Source organism: Staurois parvus, unplaced genomic scaffold, assembly GCF_062004578.1.
Source record: "Staurois parvus isolate SC_StPar_1 unplaced genomic scaffold, SC_StPar_1.0 ptg000813l, whole genome shotgun sequence".
In the NCBI taxonomy this organism is placed as follows: domain Eukaryota; kingdom Metazoa; phylum Chordata; class Amphibia; order Anura; family Ranidae; genus Staurois; species Staurois parvus.
Genome location: NW_028318609.1, coordinates 1 through 14,052, shown reverse-complemented (window position 1 = coordinate 14,052; position 14,052 = coordinate 1). Strand labels below are relative to the sequence as shown.

The window sequence follows — 14,052 nt, the reverse complement described above, 5'->3', positions numbered from 1 at the left end:
CTTTAAAAGCCTTTACAGGTCACCAATTTATATTTACACAGGAGGTCTAGTGGAAGAATTTCTGCCCTCTGCGACCATATTTCACATGCATGGTGCAACCACTGTTTACATACCGGCTCGGGGTCAAAGCTTGTGCACGCAGGTGCGTGCGCGCAGGGGGGGTGAGGGTGTTTGTTTTTTTTTTTTTTTTAATTTTTACACTGTCCCTTCAATTTTTTTTTTAATCAGATGCTTTCCCAATTTACAAATGGCGCTGTTTATATCCTGTAAAACTGAAGTGATGAAATGCTCGTAGCTTCCAATTTCTTAGGCTATGGAAATGTTTGGAGCCATTCTGGTCTCTGACCAGCTCTATGGTCAGCCAGCGGAACTGCCGGCTACATTCTCGCATTCCCCTATGGGACAGGAGAGCCCAAGAAAACTGTGGAAGGCAGAAGGAGAGGGGGGGATGTCCCTTCCTACTGCTTGTGAAAACAATTCAGCAGCTAATTGGCCACTAGGATTGTTTTTACATGAAAGCCGACCACCAGCTGAAAAAAAAAAACGTTACTAGGATGATGCCTGTAGCTGCAGGCATCATCCCAGTATAATCACTCAAAGTCCAGCGACATACCAGTACATTGCTGGTCCATGTTGGGCATACATATAACAGCAGAGATCACAGGCATACGATGAATTAGCTGTGGATAAACATGACCGCAATTGTACACAGCCATCCACAGCAGTGTGCACGTGCTTACAGGGAGGAGAACTGTTTTGTTTACAAACAGTTCTCCTTCCCATCGGAGATGCTCGGCAATCACCGGCCAGGACCCAGTTATTGACAGCCGCAGCTGCAATTAGTGGCACGGGTCGGGCGCGCACGAGGCCCCTACCCGGAAATGCAAAATCACGTACATATACGTGATGTTGCGCACCTGTGCCACCCTGTAGCAGTATTTCTGCTGTAGGGTGGTCGGTAAGCGGTTAAAATTGTCTACAATAGCTAACATTCTTTCTAAAATTATACATTGGTTAATGTTTTTTTGTGGGTACCTACCAAGTCTTTCAGTAGAAGCACATGACTCTCTTTATCTACAAAGGTATTAATTAGAGGCCAAGGGACAGAAACCCTCAAACATATGTTTTCTAAAAGCAGAGGCCCGTTTAACTTTTTCACATATTTGCACTGCTGTGTTGTGTGTGGGTTTTTTTTTTTTTTTTCCAAATTCAGATTTTCAGAAAAAAAATATTAAAAGTGATTTGTAGTTCATCCCTGGATGAACAGAAGAACCTGGTAACCACCGTGGGCAGCAGCAGAAGCAGGTGCTGTTTAAGTGATCGCCTGGGTCATTTTTTTTTATGACAGCTCATCGCCAGCTAAAAAAAAAAAAAAAAAAAGATACCAGGATCATAGCTGTAGCAATGATCCTGGAATTAACCACTTGGCAACAGGACACTTTTAAAAAAAGTTTATTTCGGAATTGCAGTATCCAACATGCCTTTTGAATAACAGCAGTATAAACTGTACAATCTGACATGTACAGGCTGTCATCAGGTAACAATATAACTCAGCCAGTATAAAAATGGAAAATGATGACTTGATTATTATAACCCTATGAATGCACTGGTTAAAACCCTGCAAAATAGATTAGACATAAACATAGACTAAAACATAACGGGTATGATTTCACTCTAATCTGTTTCCATTTGCTGAACGGTCCATAAGGTTTCATGTCAGACGTGACTAGCAGAATCAAACACTGCATTTTCCTTGTAATAGGAAATGTTGCCAAAAGAGGATCAGATGAAAAAATACGAGGGTGGGGGTAAAAGGAGTGAATGGGGAATGCTGGATTAAAAAAGAAAAGAAAAGGGAAAGGCCTGGGAGGGTAAAACAGAAAATTGCAGTGGTACAGAAGGGCCAAGATTGAAATCTGTTGTCCAATTTCAAAAAGAGTCTTACGCTCCTTAGTATAGATAAACATATTCCAATAAAGACAGGTTTTGGACTACAGTTCGTGTTTGTTTTGAGTGGAAAGCACAAGGTACTCCATCTGGTTTAACTCTTCTACTGTATTAAGCCAGAGCCTAATGGAAGGAGGGTGTGGGTCTTTCCATGCAAGCAAAATGCATGATTTGGCTGTGTTAAGATGGCGCAGGATGGATTTCTTGTAAGGTTTGGTAGAATTTTTCAAGACATGCAGAAACATGCGTCCGTCCGTCCAGAGGTAGTCTGGGGCCATCTCCAGCAGTGATCAGTAGTAGCAGGGAAATCAACAGAGACCAACAGGGGGATATATATATATATATATATATATATATATATATATATATGTATGTATATGTATGTGTATATATATATATATATATATATATAATATATATATATGTATATATATGTATATGTATGTATGTATATATATATATATATATATATGTATATATATATATATATAATTTGTAATTTTTTTTAAACTTTTTCAAAATTCTTTTCAAATTTTCAAACTCCAGTAGAGCAGAGCAAATTGTGAGGTAGAGAACATTACTGAATGACATGCAGGTTGAACATCTTCCATTGCAAGTATAGAGGGAGTGCAAAGGCTCTGAGACGTTTACACTTATCAGAATTCCTAATATGTACAAAAGAAAACACACATATTCAAGTGAATTGCTGCTCTGACACTGTCTTTTCTGTTTTCTGAGGGGACAGGGGAAAAAAAGGAGCGGGGGAGGGATAGCTTCTGCAGCTTCCCATCCAGGATGTTATCCACCAACTCGTTTATGAGGGCTTGTTGTCCCTATAAAGCAGTGTTTCTCAACTCCAGTCCTCATGGACCCCCAACAGGTCATGTTTTCAGGATTTCCATTATTTTGCACAGGTGATTTGATCAGTTTCACTGCCTTAGTAATTACCACAGCTGTTTCATCTGAGGGAAATCCTGAAAACATGACCTGTTGGGGTCCATGAGGACTGGAGTTGAGAAACACTGCTATAAAGGAACTGTGGGGTTCAGATTTTAAAATGTTTTTCCATTTGTTCTCTGACATCGGCTGTCAACATGCTCCATACAGTGTGTAATTGTAAGTAGAGAATTATTCTTCTACATGGCTGGTATACATGCCTTAGCTGTGTTAAGCAGATATTTTAGGAGAGATTTTATATGGTGTTTAATGGACATTGGGGTAACATGGAGACAATATGCCACCAGATCTCTGTCACCGTATGTATTGTAAGCACTGCAGTCCAAAAGTCCTGCAGGGCTGGGGAAGACCAGAATATGTGGAGTAAAGTGCCTTCGTCTTGATTGCAGCTCCAGGAGAGATCAGATATTTGGGATCGATTTTATGCAGAAGTTTGGGAGTCTTGTACCATTGTGACATGATTTTATAGCCATTCTCTTGCTTGCTATGCATTAGCGATAGACACCTTATGGGGAAAAAGGAGTATCCTATCTTATTTGGGGTTGGGAAAAAGATCTCTTTAGGTTGCCCTCCCATTTCCACAAAAAGGAATGGTCGCGTGGTTGCATGTCTGAGGTCAACATTGAATAGGACAGGGGCAAGGTTTGTCATAAGGGGATGTTATCCTGGCAAAGCTGTTCCAGTGAGGTGAATGAGCGCAGAGCTTGGTGAGAATGTAATATTTCTTGTATCCAGGAGCCCAACTGTTTACATGTAAGGAAGTTTATCTCAAACTTTATATGGCTTGGAGAGTAAGAGTTTAGAAGTGGAAGTCAGTCTCGTTATGAGGGAATTGTGGAGTACCCAGAAGTGGTATCAACGGGCTGGGGGCCGGTGACAAACTAGAATATTTCCTAGATTGTAAGCTCCAAGGAGCAGGGCCCTCGAACCCCTCGTGTTTTGCACTGTATTGTTATTGTACTGTCTCATGTATTGTCCCCCATTGTAATGTACAGCGCTGAGTGAACTGTTGGCGCTACATAAATACTGTATAATAATAATATTTGAATAGTACTGAGATGGCTGTTCCTATTAATGGTGACCAAAAATCACAGTTTGATCTTTGTTCAGGGCAAACCCTTCAGGCTGAAGCCAGTGTTAGCTTCTTCAAGATCTATCCAGGGTTTGCTCTTCTTTTGGATGCAGTAAAGAAAAAACAAAAAACACACAAACCTTGCACATTACCTCAGTAAAATTTTTTTATGTATTTATTAAGTTATACTCACAAATGTAGCAGTAAAAAAGGCATATAACATCCAAAACCAACACAGGGTTAAACGGCACGTGTAAGTTCCATGCAGAAGGAAGATAAACTCTTGGTCAAGGTGACGCGTTTCGAAGGGGGAATCCCTTCTTAGAGTTTTAAAATCTGCAACAGAGGACCTAAAATGGTTTGCAGGTATAATCAGTTTTCAGTGTTCAAATGACAACTGACAGCCTCTCTGTTAAGTGTTTTCTATAAGTCTTAATTCATAGGAGGCATTTAGCCACTATGTGTCAGTATTTCAGTGTTTCACTGACTTGACTTTGACTTGGACCGATACTGTTGGAGTAGAATACACACTAGAAATCAATTTGACCATTGTATTGCCTAAGTCCACATATCACAGGACAGCCATAATGCAAAACATTCAGCTTACCCTTTTCTGCATCTGTCCCCAGGAATACGCATGGAGTTTTTAGTGTGATTAGCAACATGAACTAGATTTAGGATTTTAATGGTATTATCGTGAGCCTTGCGAGTCAGGATAAATCCAACTTGATCGAGGTGGACTAGTTGTGGTAAATGTTTGAGGCGGGAGGCTAGAATTTTGGAGTTAAGTCGACATTTAACAGTGAGATCGGCCAGTAACTGCCACGGCAAGAGTGGTCTTTGCCTTCCTTGGGAAGGACTAAAATGTGGGACTTTAATGCGCTGGGTACAAAGAAGGTTGTATGACTTAAAACATTGAATGTTTTAATCATGTAAGGACACAAAGAAGACAGTAGGAATTTGTAATACTGTAAAACCATTGGGGCCCAGGGATTTGCCTGTTTTTTAGTCATGTCCAATTCCTGTCGTACTGAGGAGGGAAGCCAGGAAATGTGAAAGGAGATCAGATAGTCGTCAAACTATGATTGCAATGTTGCCATTAGTGGCAATTGGTTTAGGGAGAGAGAACTTACTACCATTGGGGCAGATGATGTACGGTATATACACTGCCAACCATTGGTCTTGTAGAGTTCTCGCCAGAAGGCAAGCACATTTGTTGCCTGGCCTTATAACGAAGAAGGTCCAATACCTGCTTATGGAGGCTTAGTAAGTCTTTCTCAACCGAATTTCCGCTTTATGAGCTTCCCAGACTATGGTTGGATTGTAGTCAGGGGTATTGTTTGTTTGAATATAATGACCAGATTCTTTGGCCACTTCAGCCACATCCGCCGAGTCCTGAAGCAGACTTTCATTCAGTCTCCAGGTCCACGTTCTGGAGGATGGGCATCTGTGAGGGCATGCTTCAACATTTATAGGAGCGTGGTCTGACCAGGTAGGCGTCGGGACTTTTTAATACCTACTGTACTATAGATAAATATAGAGATTGCTTTAGGATTTTTTTCCCCTCATATTTTGTAGTTTTGTAAAAGCTAAAGGAGATAGTACAAATATTTTACTATCATACTGTATAGCATGCCAAGATGAGGATCTCTTTTTAACCACTTGCCATCTGGCCATTGTAGACAAACAGCTGGAAGGCTGACTCCTGAGGGCGTTTTAAAACATCTTTCGATTTGAGCTGCTTGTGTGCAACATTTGCAATGTGCACGGTGCGCTTTGTGATGGTTGTGTCAATCAAACTCAGCAAATCAGAGCGAGGATCATTGACACTAGAGCATCCAGCCAGTGTCCCTGATCACTGGCCAACCCAGTACAGTGTCATTATGTGATGGACCACCTGGCACCCTACCTGGGTGCTTCTATTAGAAAACTGCTTCCTTGCCGCTGGGACACAGGACCAAGGTATTATAGCTGGGCATTGCACCGAAGGACTAGACAACACTAGCTTAGGAGCAACTGTTTGTTGAACAGAAATACAAGTTTTTATACATTTCAGAAACAATAAAAACAAATATTACACATTGGGATACAGACATCACACACTGATTAGATAACAAGGTAAAGCTGACACCAGACTAATCCCATCATGTAGGAACCTCCAGGAGGACTAGTAAACAAACAAACAATAGGTGGCTCAACCTCCCTGGCGGTATTCCCGAGTGTAGCTCGGGGTAAAATTTCAGTACCAAAAGCAGTAACCCCGAGCTACACTCGGGCTTACCATGCAGTGTTGCTCAGGGCTTTCCTGCAGCACTTACCTTGTCCTTCGCTCCCACGATGTGTCCCCTGCAGCGTCCCCGGCCATCTCCTCCGGCCAATGCCAGCATCCGGCTTCCGTGTTCCGGTCCCTGCGAGCGCCGGGACATACGGGGGCCGGAACCGGCGACAAATTTGAAGATTTTAAAAACTGACATTTTATAATAAACTAAAATTACATAGTAAAACATTACTGTTTCAAACCATTTCAGATACATTTTGTCCCTGCTGCTTTTTCCTGTGCCCTGCCTGCATTTTTACTGTTCTTTCTGCCTGGAAACTTAGAAACGTCCATGGCGTCCAAAAAGCATCCCTTTAGGTCAAAAGCAGTTTTAGACCAGCTAGAATACAGCGATTGTAAATCAGAACCACTTGCAGAATTGAGTGATAATGATTTGTGGGGAAATTCGTCAGACACTGAAAACGATTCTGCGACTGAGCTCAGCGATGTGCGAACTTGGCACTATATTTCAAATTTCAGTGTTTTTGGTTTGATTATATTATTGAATTAAATTTATTATTATATTTTTTATGATTATTTATTCAATTATAATTTGATTTTGTGTTTCAAGTTTTATCATACCCGGAATGTTTACTAGACTCTTGTTCGGACAGATTTCAGTGAGTTATTCCTAAAAATGACAGGCCAGCAATAAAAAATGACATATTTCCATGCAAAAAAATGTACCGCTATCAGCACAGAAATATGGACATAATCATACCGCTAGGGAGGTTAACATTGGGAGTAAGACACAGTAAACACATCACACTTTAAACTGTTACTAAATACACAATAGTAAAATCAGTCTGTATATGCAGTAAAGTATGCTTGTTATACTCACTGAAGGGTTAAACCTCCGCATTGTTTAAAAAGGCTGTTTAATCTTGCTTCTCTGATCAACCCCCCCTTATACTGTCCCCAGTCAATCTGCTGATAGAACAGAGCTTGGGGCAAGCTGCATATGCTCAGTTTGGTGTGTATTGCTAGAATAGTTTTTATTCTCATGGAAGAATGCTTGTGATCAGCACAGTGCCAATCAGCGTGTCCAGACAGAGGGTCAGGGATCTTGCAGCCTCATAGGACAATCAGGGGAGAATACAAACTCCTCCTATAAGCTTTAACCAGTGCTCTGCTGGATACTGATAGAAGTCACAAAACTGCTCTCACTGCAGTCTGAGATGGGAAAAGGTACTTAGCCGTTTATATTTCTAAAAATAATTGCATTTCCATCTTCTGTGCACTGTGGGAGACCAGATATATTGAATGCAGGGTCCTGGGTTGGGTAACACTTTAATAAACCTATTACAGAAGGAGACATCGGCATCAAGTTGTTTTGAGCTGATTACATTAACATCTGCGTCTAGTGGGGGGGGGGGGGGTGTTGAAGCATCAGTGTTGGGTACAGAGACCCCAAATCTGTATCCTTGTCCTCCAGTTCTTAGAGTCTGTGTGTTGCAAGGAGACATGGACTTGAATCTGCAGTAATAATACTCCAAAAGGACCCCCAGGTACACGCTTCCCAACAAATAGAGCCCCTTTAGATGCCGGGGCCTATGGTCAGTAGGCAAGAGGCTAGCCTGCATTCCCCTCTAAAAGACCCTGTCCCAGTTGGATTTTTCACACACTATCTCAAACAGTGCGATGGCAGTCAGAACATTAGGGTTTTAAATGTACATACCTTAGCTGTAGACTGTAAAACTTTCACACAGACTAAATATTATACACTATATTTGTTTTTCCTTATTGTACATCAGCATTTTTCATCAGTATTGTACATCACGGGGCACAGAGCATCTCAATAGTCATTACAACAGGGTTATTATGTTGCTACCTTCAGGTCTACGAACACTTGCAAAAAGCAAGACCATCTTCACCCAGGCATACCCCACCATGTTTGATATCCAATCCCCGCACTGGACATGAGGATGGCCTGTGGTGTTGTAGGTCAGCACTGGACTGCATAACAGGACCCTGTGCAATAATATATTGCCTTGTGGACCAGTAGGGTGATATACAGCTCCTGGACAGTGATCCCAAGCTAATGAGCAGTCAACTACCTGAAGGCCCTTTGTGAGAAAGTCATAAAGATTGGATCTCCACATGGGGTCCTGCTGCACAGAATGGTGACTGTTCTGGGGTGGCCCTGTGCTAGTATCTATGCCCTAGCCTTGTGCCCTCCTCATCCCCCGGAGTAACAAGGGTTTATGCTCCTTTTTTCTTTTTATCACTCTGTTGTACTTGCGCTAGAAGCTCTTGGGCTGCCCAGAGAAGAAGCTTCCTCCTGGGCTGCCCCGCAGGTAGCTTCCTCTTCCCCCTGCATTTTCCCTACACTTACTGAGACATGGGCATGGTGGGCCCTCAGCCAGTGATGTCACAGTAGGGGCAGACTATTCCCAGCGGCTGCCATCTTTGGCACTCCACTTCCCGGGGGGCACAGATTAAGACCACAAGTAGCAACATAAGTTGCAGATCTTACTCCCTATGCGTATCTGGTTTCTCCACTACTTATGGGGCATGTTCCTCCAGTTCAGTTCATCCGATGGTATTCTTGTCATTATAGGCCTTGTTGACCCCTCTCCAAAGATAACGCTTATGGTTCTGACCATACAGCTCTATTTTGGTCTTGTCACTCCAGATTACAGTGTGCCAGAAGTTGTGAGGTGTTTCAAGGTGTTGTGGGGTATATTGCAACCAGGCTTTTTGTGGCATTGCCGCAGTAAAGGCTTCCTTCTGGCAACTTGACCATGTAGCTCATTTTTGTCCATGAATCATCGAATTGTGCTCCTTGAAACAACCGTCTTTTCCAGAGCAGCCTGTATTTCTCATGAGGTGAGTTTTTTTTCTTTGTATCTTCTGGCAGTTTTGGATGCAGTCTTTCTTGGTCTGCCTGACCTTGGCTTGGTATCAAGAGATCAAGTGATTGATCAGTACTGACTGGCATATTCAAGGTTTTGGATATCTTTTTATATCCTTTTCATATCCTTTTCTATCTTTAAAAAGTTCCCTTACCTTGTTACACAGGTCTTTCTACAGTGCTCCCTGCTGCAGACCAATGTGTCTCATGCGTTTCACTCTCTGGAGAGGTATGAATAGGCTCTGAATTTATAGAAGTTGGAAAATGTAGGGATATTAAGTGGAATATTTAGGCCTGACCCTCAATGCCATGTAGTTGAGAGTAATTATCCTTTTGGTTAGATTAACACTCTGCCAAATCGCTCAATTTGATTGTGGACATGATGGTAGCCTCCTTTTTGCACAAAGCTCTTTACTCTGTGTTCATTCCAAGTCCCTCCAATGGAATGTCTAAGCGACATAAAACAGGGGGGCACTGTCACTGGATTTTCCAATGTCGTTCATCCCCATCATGAAACTGGAGATGGGAAAATTCGTTCCTACCCTTATCTCGGAGGGTCCTGATGACAGATGCCAGTCACCAGCCTGATGAACTGGGGTGAAGTTCTGGACAATGTCTCAGTCAAGGAGAAATGCCACAGGAGAGGTCATAGCCCATCAACATCGTGGAATTGTCAGCCATTGACTTTGTTTCTTTCACTAAATTGCTCAGTGCAGCTGGGACTTCCTGTAATAGTCTGGTCACACAAAGCCTTGGCAGTGATGTGCATTTCCCAACAAGGAGGTACCAAATGGGCGGCTGCTCAGGAGAAAGTGGATCTAATCCTGTTGTTCCCACACTGTCCGCTGCTCATATTCCTGGCATGGAATTTTGGTAGGCTGATTTTGTCTGCCATCAAAACTGTCTCCAGGGGGCGTGGTATTGTGACACACACCAGTTCTCCCTGATTTATGCTTTGCCATAATTTCAGCTCCTACCTCGTCTGCTTTGCAGGATGCATGTGAATTGAGCTATCCTTCTAAAGCTGACCATCTGGATCGAAATTTGGCCAGTTCAGGTGGCACTAGGTGAATTTCAATCCATGTTTAGCCGCTCCCAAGTGGACTTGTTAGAAAATATTTCTCGATCAGCGGTTGCAGCTAGTGGGCTCACACCCCCAACCCTCTTCCTTTTTGTAGTTCATGGTTTTCTACAAAAATGAAGTTTTGCCTAAGAGAAATGGGACTTCCTGTCTTGTTTTTTGGTGGTGTCACCTGAACATGGCAATATAACCCTGTGGCAGCGACTGTGGAGATTCTCTGTGTCCTGTGCTGTACTCCAAGAAAAGCATTTTACCAAAGAATTGTGTGGGAATACATTTTGGTCTAAATTTATAAAGAAAGATTTGCAAAGCTTTATTAGCGGAAACTAGGGGGAACAGTATTTGTTTACATTTTTTTTTTTTTTAAATAATAAAAAAAAATCCTATTAAAAACCCAGTGATGATTAAATACCACCAAAATAAAGTGCTGTCTAAAAAAAGATAAAAAGTTCATTTGTGTTCAGTGTTGTGTGGCCATGTGGTTGTAGGTCAAACCACAGTGCTGAAAACTGAAACGGGAAGCTTGGACAGGAAGGGGTTTTAACGTGCTGGGATTTGAAAAGTAGTTGCATGGCTTCAAGGGTGATCCTTATCCTTGTAAACTGAGCCTTTTTTAATATACCAAAACTGTACATTTTTGAGTAATGTCTTAATGCTGTATGCTGAACTACCCCCCTTTCCTCTGTCCGCATTACAAGTGTGCTCCAAGGAAAGGAAATAGTGTGCAAGCTTGTTCAAAGTCTGCATGAATGCTCCCCGAGCCCAGCCTCTGCGGCAAAAGGGGGAGAGATTGAGCACGCCACATGTGTGCTCTTTGAACAAGCAGGTGATTAACTCCTTCTGTGTTGGGATTGTACTTGCACCATTATGCCATTTTATGGCCTACAAGCATGGAATGACAATTAAGTAGTTTTTTTTTTAAAATCTGAAGTGTGGATTGCTATGTGTTTGGAATATTGTAGTGCACGGTTTTGTTGAAAATGTCCCAAAAGTTGAACTAACTCTTTAAACCTATAGATGCATACATGCATTCAAAAATAGTTTTGCTGTTCCTTACATTGTCCTATTTAAGAGTGCCCCTACTTAGATGCTGCTGTTAGCTGTTATTTGTACCCTCTTCTCAATTGGCTATAAATTACATATATTTTTTTGTTTGTTTCATAATATTTCTATTAGTGTTTTGCATACAGTAAACAGTCAAATATCATGGAAATCTTTGTAATACATAAAGTATCTGAAATGGCTGAAAACATTTTTTGCAAATCACTGGTGGTTGGACATGAAAAAAAAATAGGAATAATGAAAGTTTTTGAGGAGTGAGAAGCCAATTAAAGCACTCGTGGACATTTGTCTAGAAGTTATTAAATGTCATTTTGTTCTTTTTTTTTTTTTCCAGTCGCCCATACACAAATAAAGTTATAACACTGTGGTATCGACCTCCAGAGCTGCTACTAGGGGAGGAAAGGTATACCCCTGCCATAGATGTGTGGAGTTGTGGGTAAGTAACATTTGTGCCATTATTCCCAGCATAGAGGTAATGCTAGTTTTTGCAAGTTTACCTGGTATTGAAGTATGTGTGAACCCCCACTTTGTAAAACAACCCATTCAGTTTAAAATAGAAATGAAAGGCAACGCATCTGTGTATAGATTTAAAAACATTATAAACAATTTTGTTCCCTTCTTTATAAGTGATTACATTCCCTCTGTTCTCAGCTACATAAGGAGCTGGGGAATGGTAAACAGCATACTGATCTTCCCAGTGAATGGGTGGGGATGGAGCATGTCAGCACAAGTCTGATCATTGCTTTAGCTCCCAGCGCAGCCAGAAAACTGATGAAAAATGCTCTAATGCCTAGTTTGGTCAGTTTTTAATAGGAAAGCAGAGGGACTGGCAGGAACACCAGGGATTTCACACAAAGGAAGTAGTACAAAGAACAGGATACATTTTCCTACAAGTACATGGTACAGCAGGCACATATTAGGAATATATCTTGGGTTTATATTTTTTTTTTTTCTTTTTCCACTGTGGGTATACACCCAAATTAGAAATTTATTAAGCATTTATAATTAGGTAATGCTTTAGGGTTTATGCACATGGTCACAGAAAACATATGCCATGGTCCGTAAAGTTCTTGCATGTACATGCATACTGTGTTTAGTCAAAATTCTACTCTCACTCCAATAAAATTACCCATGTAAGCATGTCTATTGAACTGCGTTGAAAAAAAAAAAAATCACTGTTCAATGATAATACTGTGTTTTGTTTTTTTATGCATTTACTCTTACGCTCTTGTACTTTTAAAGTTTAGCTTTTAAAAATACATATCATTTAGCTTCAGAATTAATGTTGAGCTTCGTTAAAAAAACTGTTTGTTTTTTTTTGTGTGTTTTTTTTGTTTTTCTTTCCTTCCTTCATATTCATTCATTCATTTATTTTTAATTTGAAATTTTAAAGTCTTTGCAATTCTTTCTCTAAAAAACAGGTTAAACGTTCTCCATTATCTTTTATTTACTTTTTCTCTTGGTTGGAAGATTGTTTAGGAAATGTGTAGTCACTTGGCCATTCTAGATCACAAAATTAAACCATGATATTTTAACAACCTTTTGCCTGGCCAATGTAAATAAATGGGCCAGGCAGGTGCTCTGTCATTCTGTTAGGATGTATGAGTACGTTGTCCTGCTCATGCACATCGTGTGCACCCCACCACAGCGTATCACTGTGCTCAGTACAAGGCTGCTTTCATTGGCCCAGGTATCATGTGATCGCTGTGACCAGTCACAGCGATCACGTGTCCACTAGTAAACAACTGTCATGAATGGCGTCTGTTCATGATAGCAACTTATTACTGTATCTCTTAACTGTACAATTTGGGCTATGTTTGGATTGCAATACAAACTTTTCAAATTTGCCGTGAAAATTCAACCACTCAAAGCTCAGTTTCAAGTGGATGGCTGGGATTTACATCACTTCATTCATCTCACACTTTAATGCCACTTCCACCTAGAGCTCCTATAAGGAATGCTTACTCTATCTCCCACGCTTTACTCCACAGAGAAATACCCTTACTTGTAATTATGGTGGAGACTAGGTGAAAGAGAGCAAAGTCTAAACAGCAGAAGCTGTCTGTAAAAGGAATCTCACACATATGCCCTTCCAGGGGAGACATCTGTTGGGTGAGACACTTGGCCAATTAATCGAGTTTTACTTCCTCAGAAGAATGTACAAAGCCATCCTCCTCAGGAGCCACTAGCTCCTCTAAACACAGATTACCTGTATGCTCTAACTTCGGCTTCAACACCCAAATTTAGCACTTTCTTTCAGTACAAGGCTTAGCCCACAAAGCCTTCCCCAAGCTCTTTTCACAAAGAGACTGAACCAGCTGCCTGTCAAGCATCTGGATGGGTCCTAACATAATTGTCGGGATCCTTGCAGAACCTGAAGCTGCTCTGTGAGGTCAGCTGACAGCACACCCAGCTGGGTCTGGATTATAGGGGTACAGAAATAAGTGCGCTCCTGTGAACCAGAACATGGGTATGGCCAAATGATCTTTGGTTACTCCTCTCTTTTGGGCATCCTAAGAAATTCTTTCTTCATTGCCTGGCCGTAGCGCCATTAGCGCGTACCTAAAAGCTACGGTTTACATAAGACAAAGGATTCACCATTTGGGCTTAAACAACTTAACCCCCTTGACGCCGACATCACACAAATATGCGGCCTCTCAGAACTAGCCTTTTTTCCGTGGGGCCGCATATTTGCTTACTGTTTGTGTGTTGGGAGCGCGCTCCCAGCACAAAGCCCAAGTGTCACTGAGCCCTGGTTCCCA

At 41.5% G+C, this 14,052-nt stretch overlaps 1 protein-coding gene across 1 annotated transcript in view; it reads left to right on the top strand.

Annotated features, from left to right (window-relative positions):
* Positions 1-11,769, top strand: part of LOC149444110 (cyclin-dependent kinase 12-like) — a 64,255-nt gene extending 52,486 nt beyond the window's left edge. The window contains exon 8 of the mRNA XM_089654869.1: positions 11,625-11,769. Within this exon, the coding sequence (XP_089510995.1) occupies positions 11,625-11,730 (106 nt within the window). The 3' untranslated portion in view covers positions 11,731-11,769. The remainder of the gene's footprint in view (positions 1-11,624) is intronic.
* Positions 11,770-14,052: the final 2,283 nt, after the last annotated feature.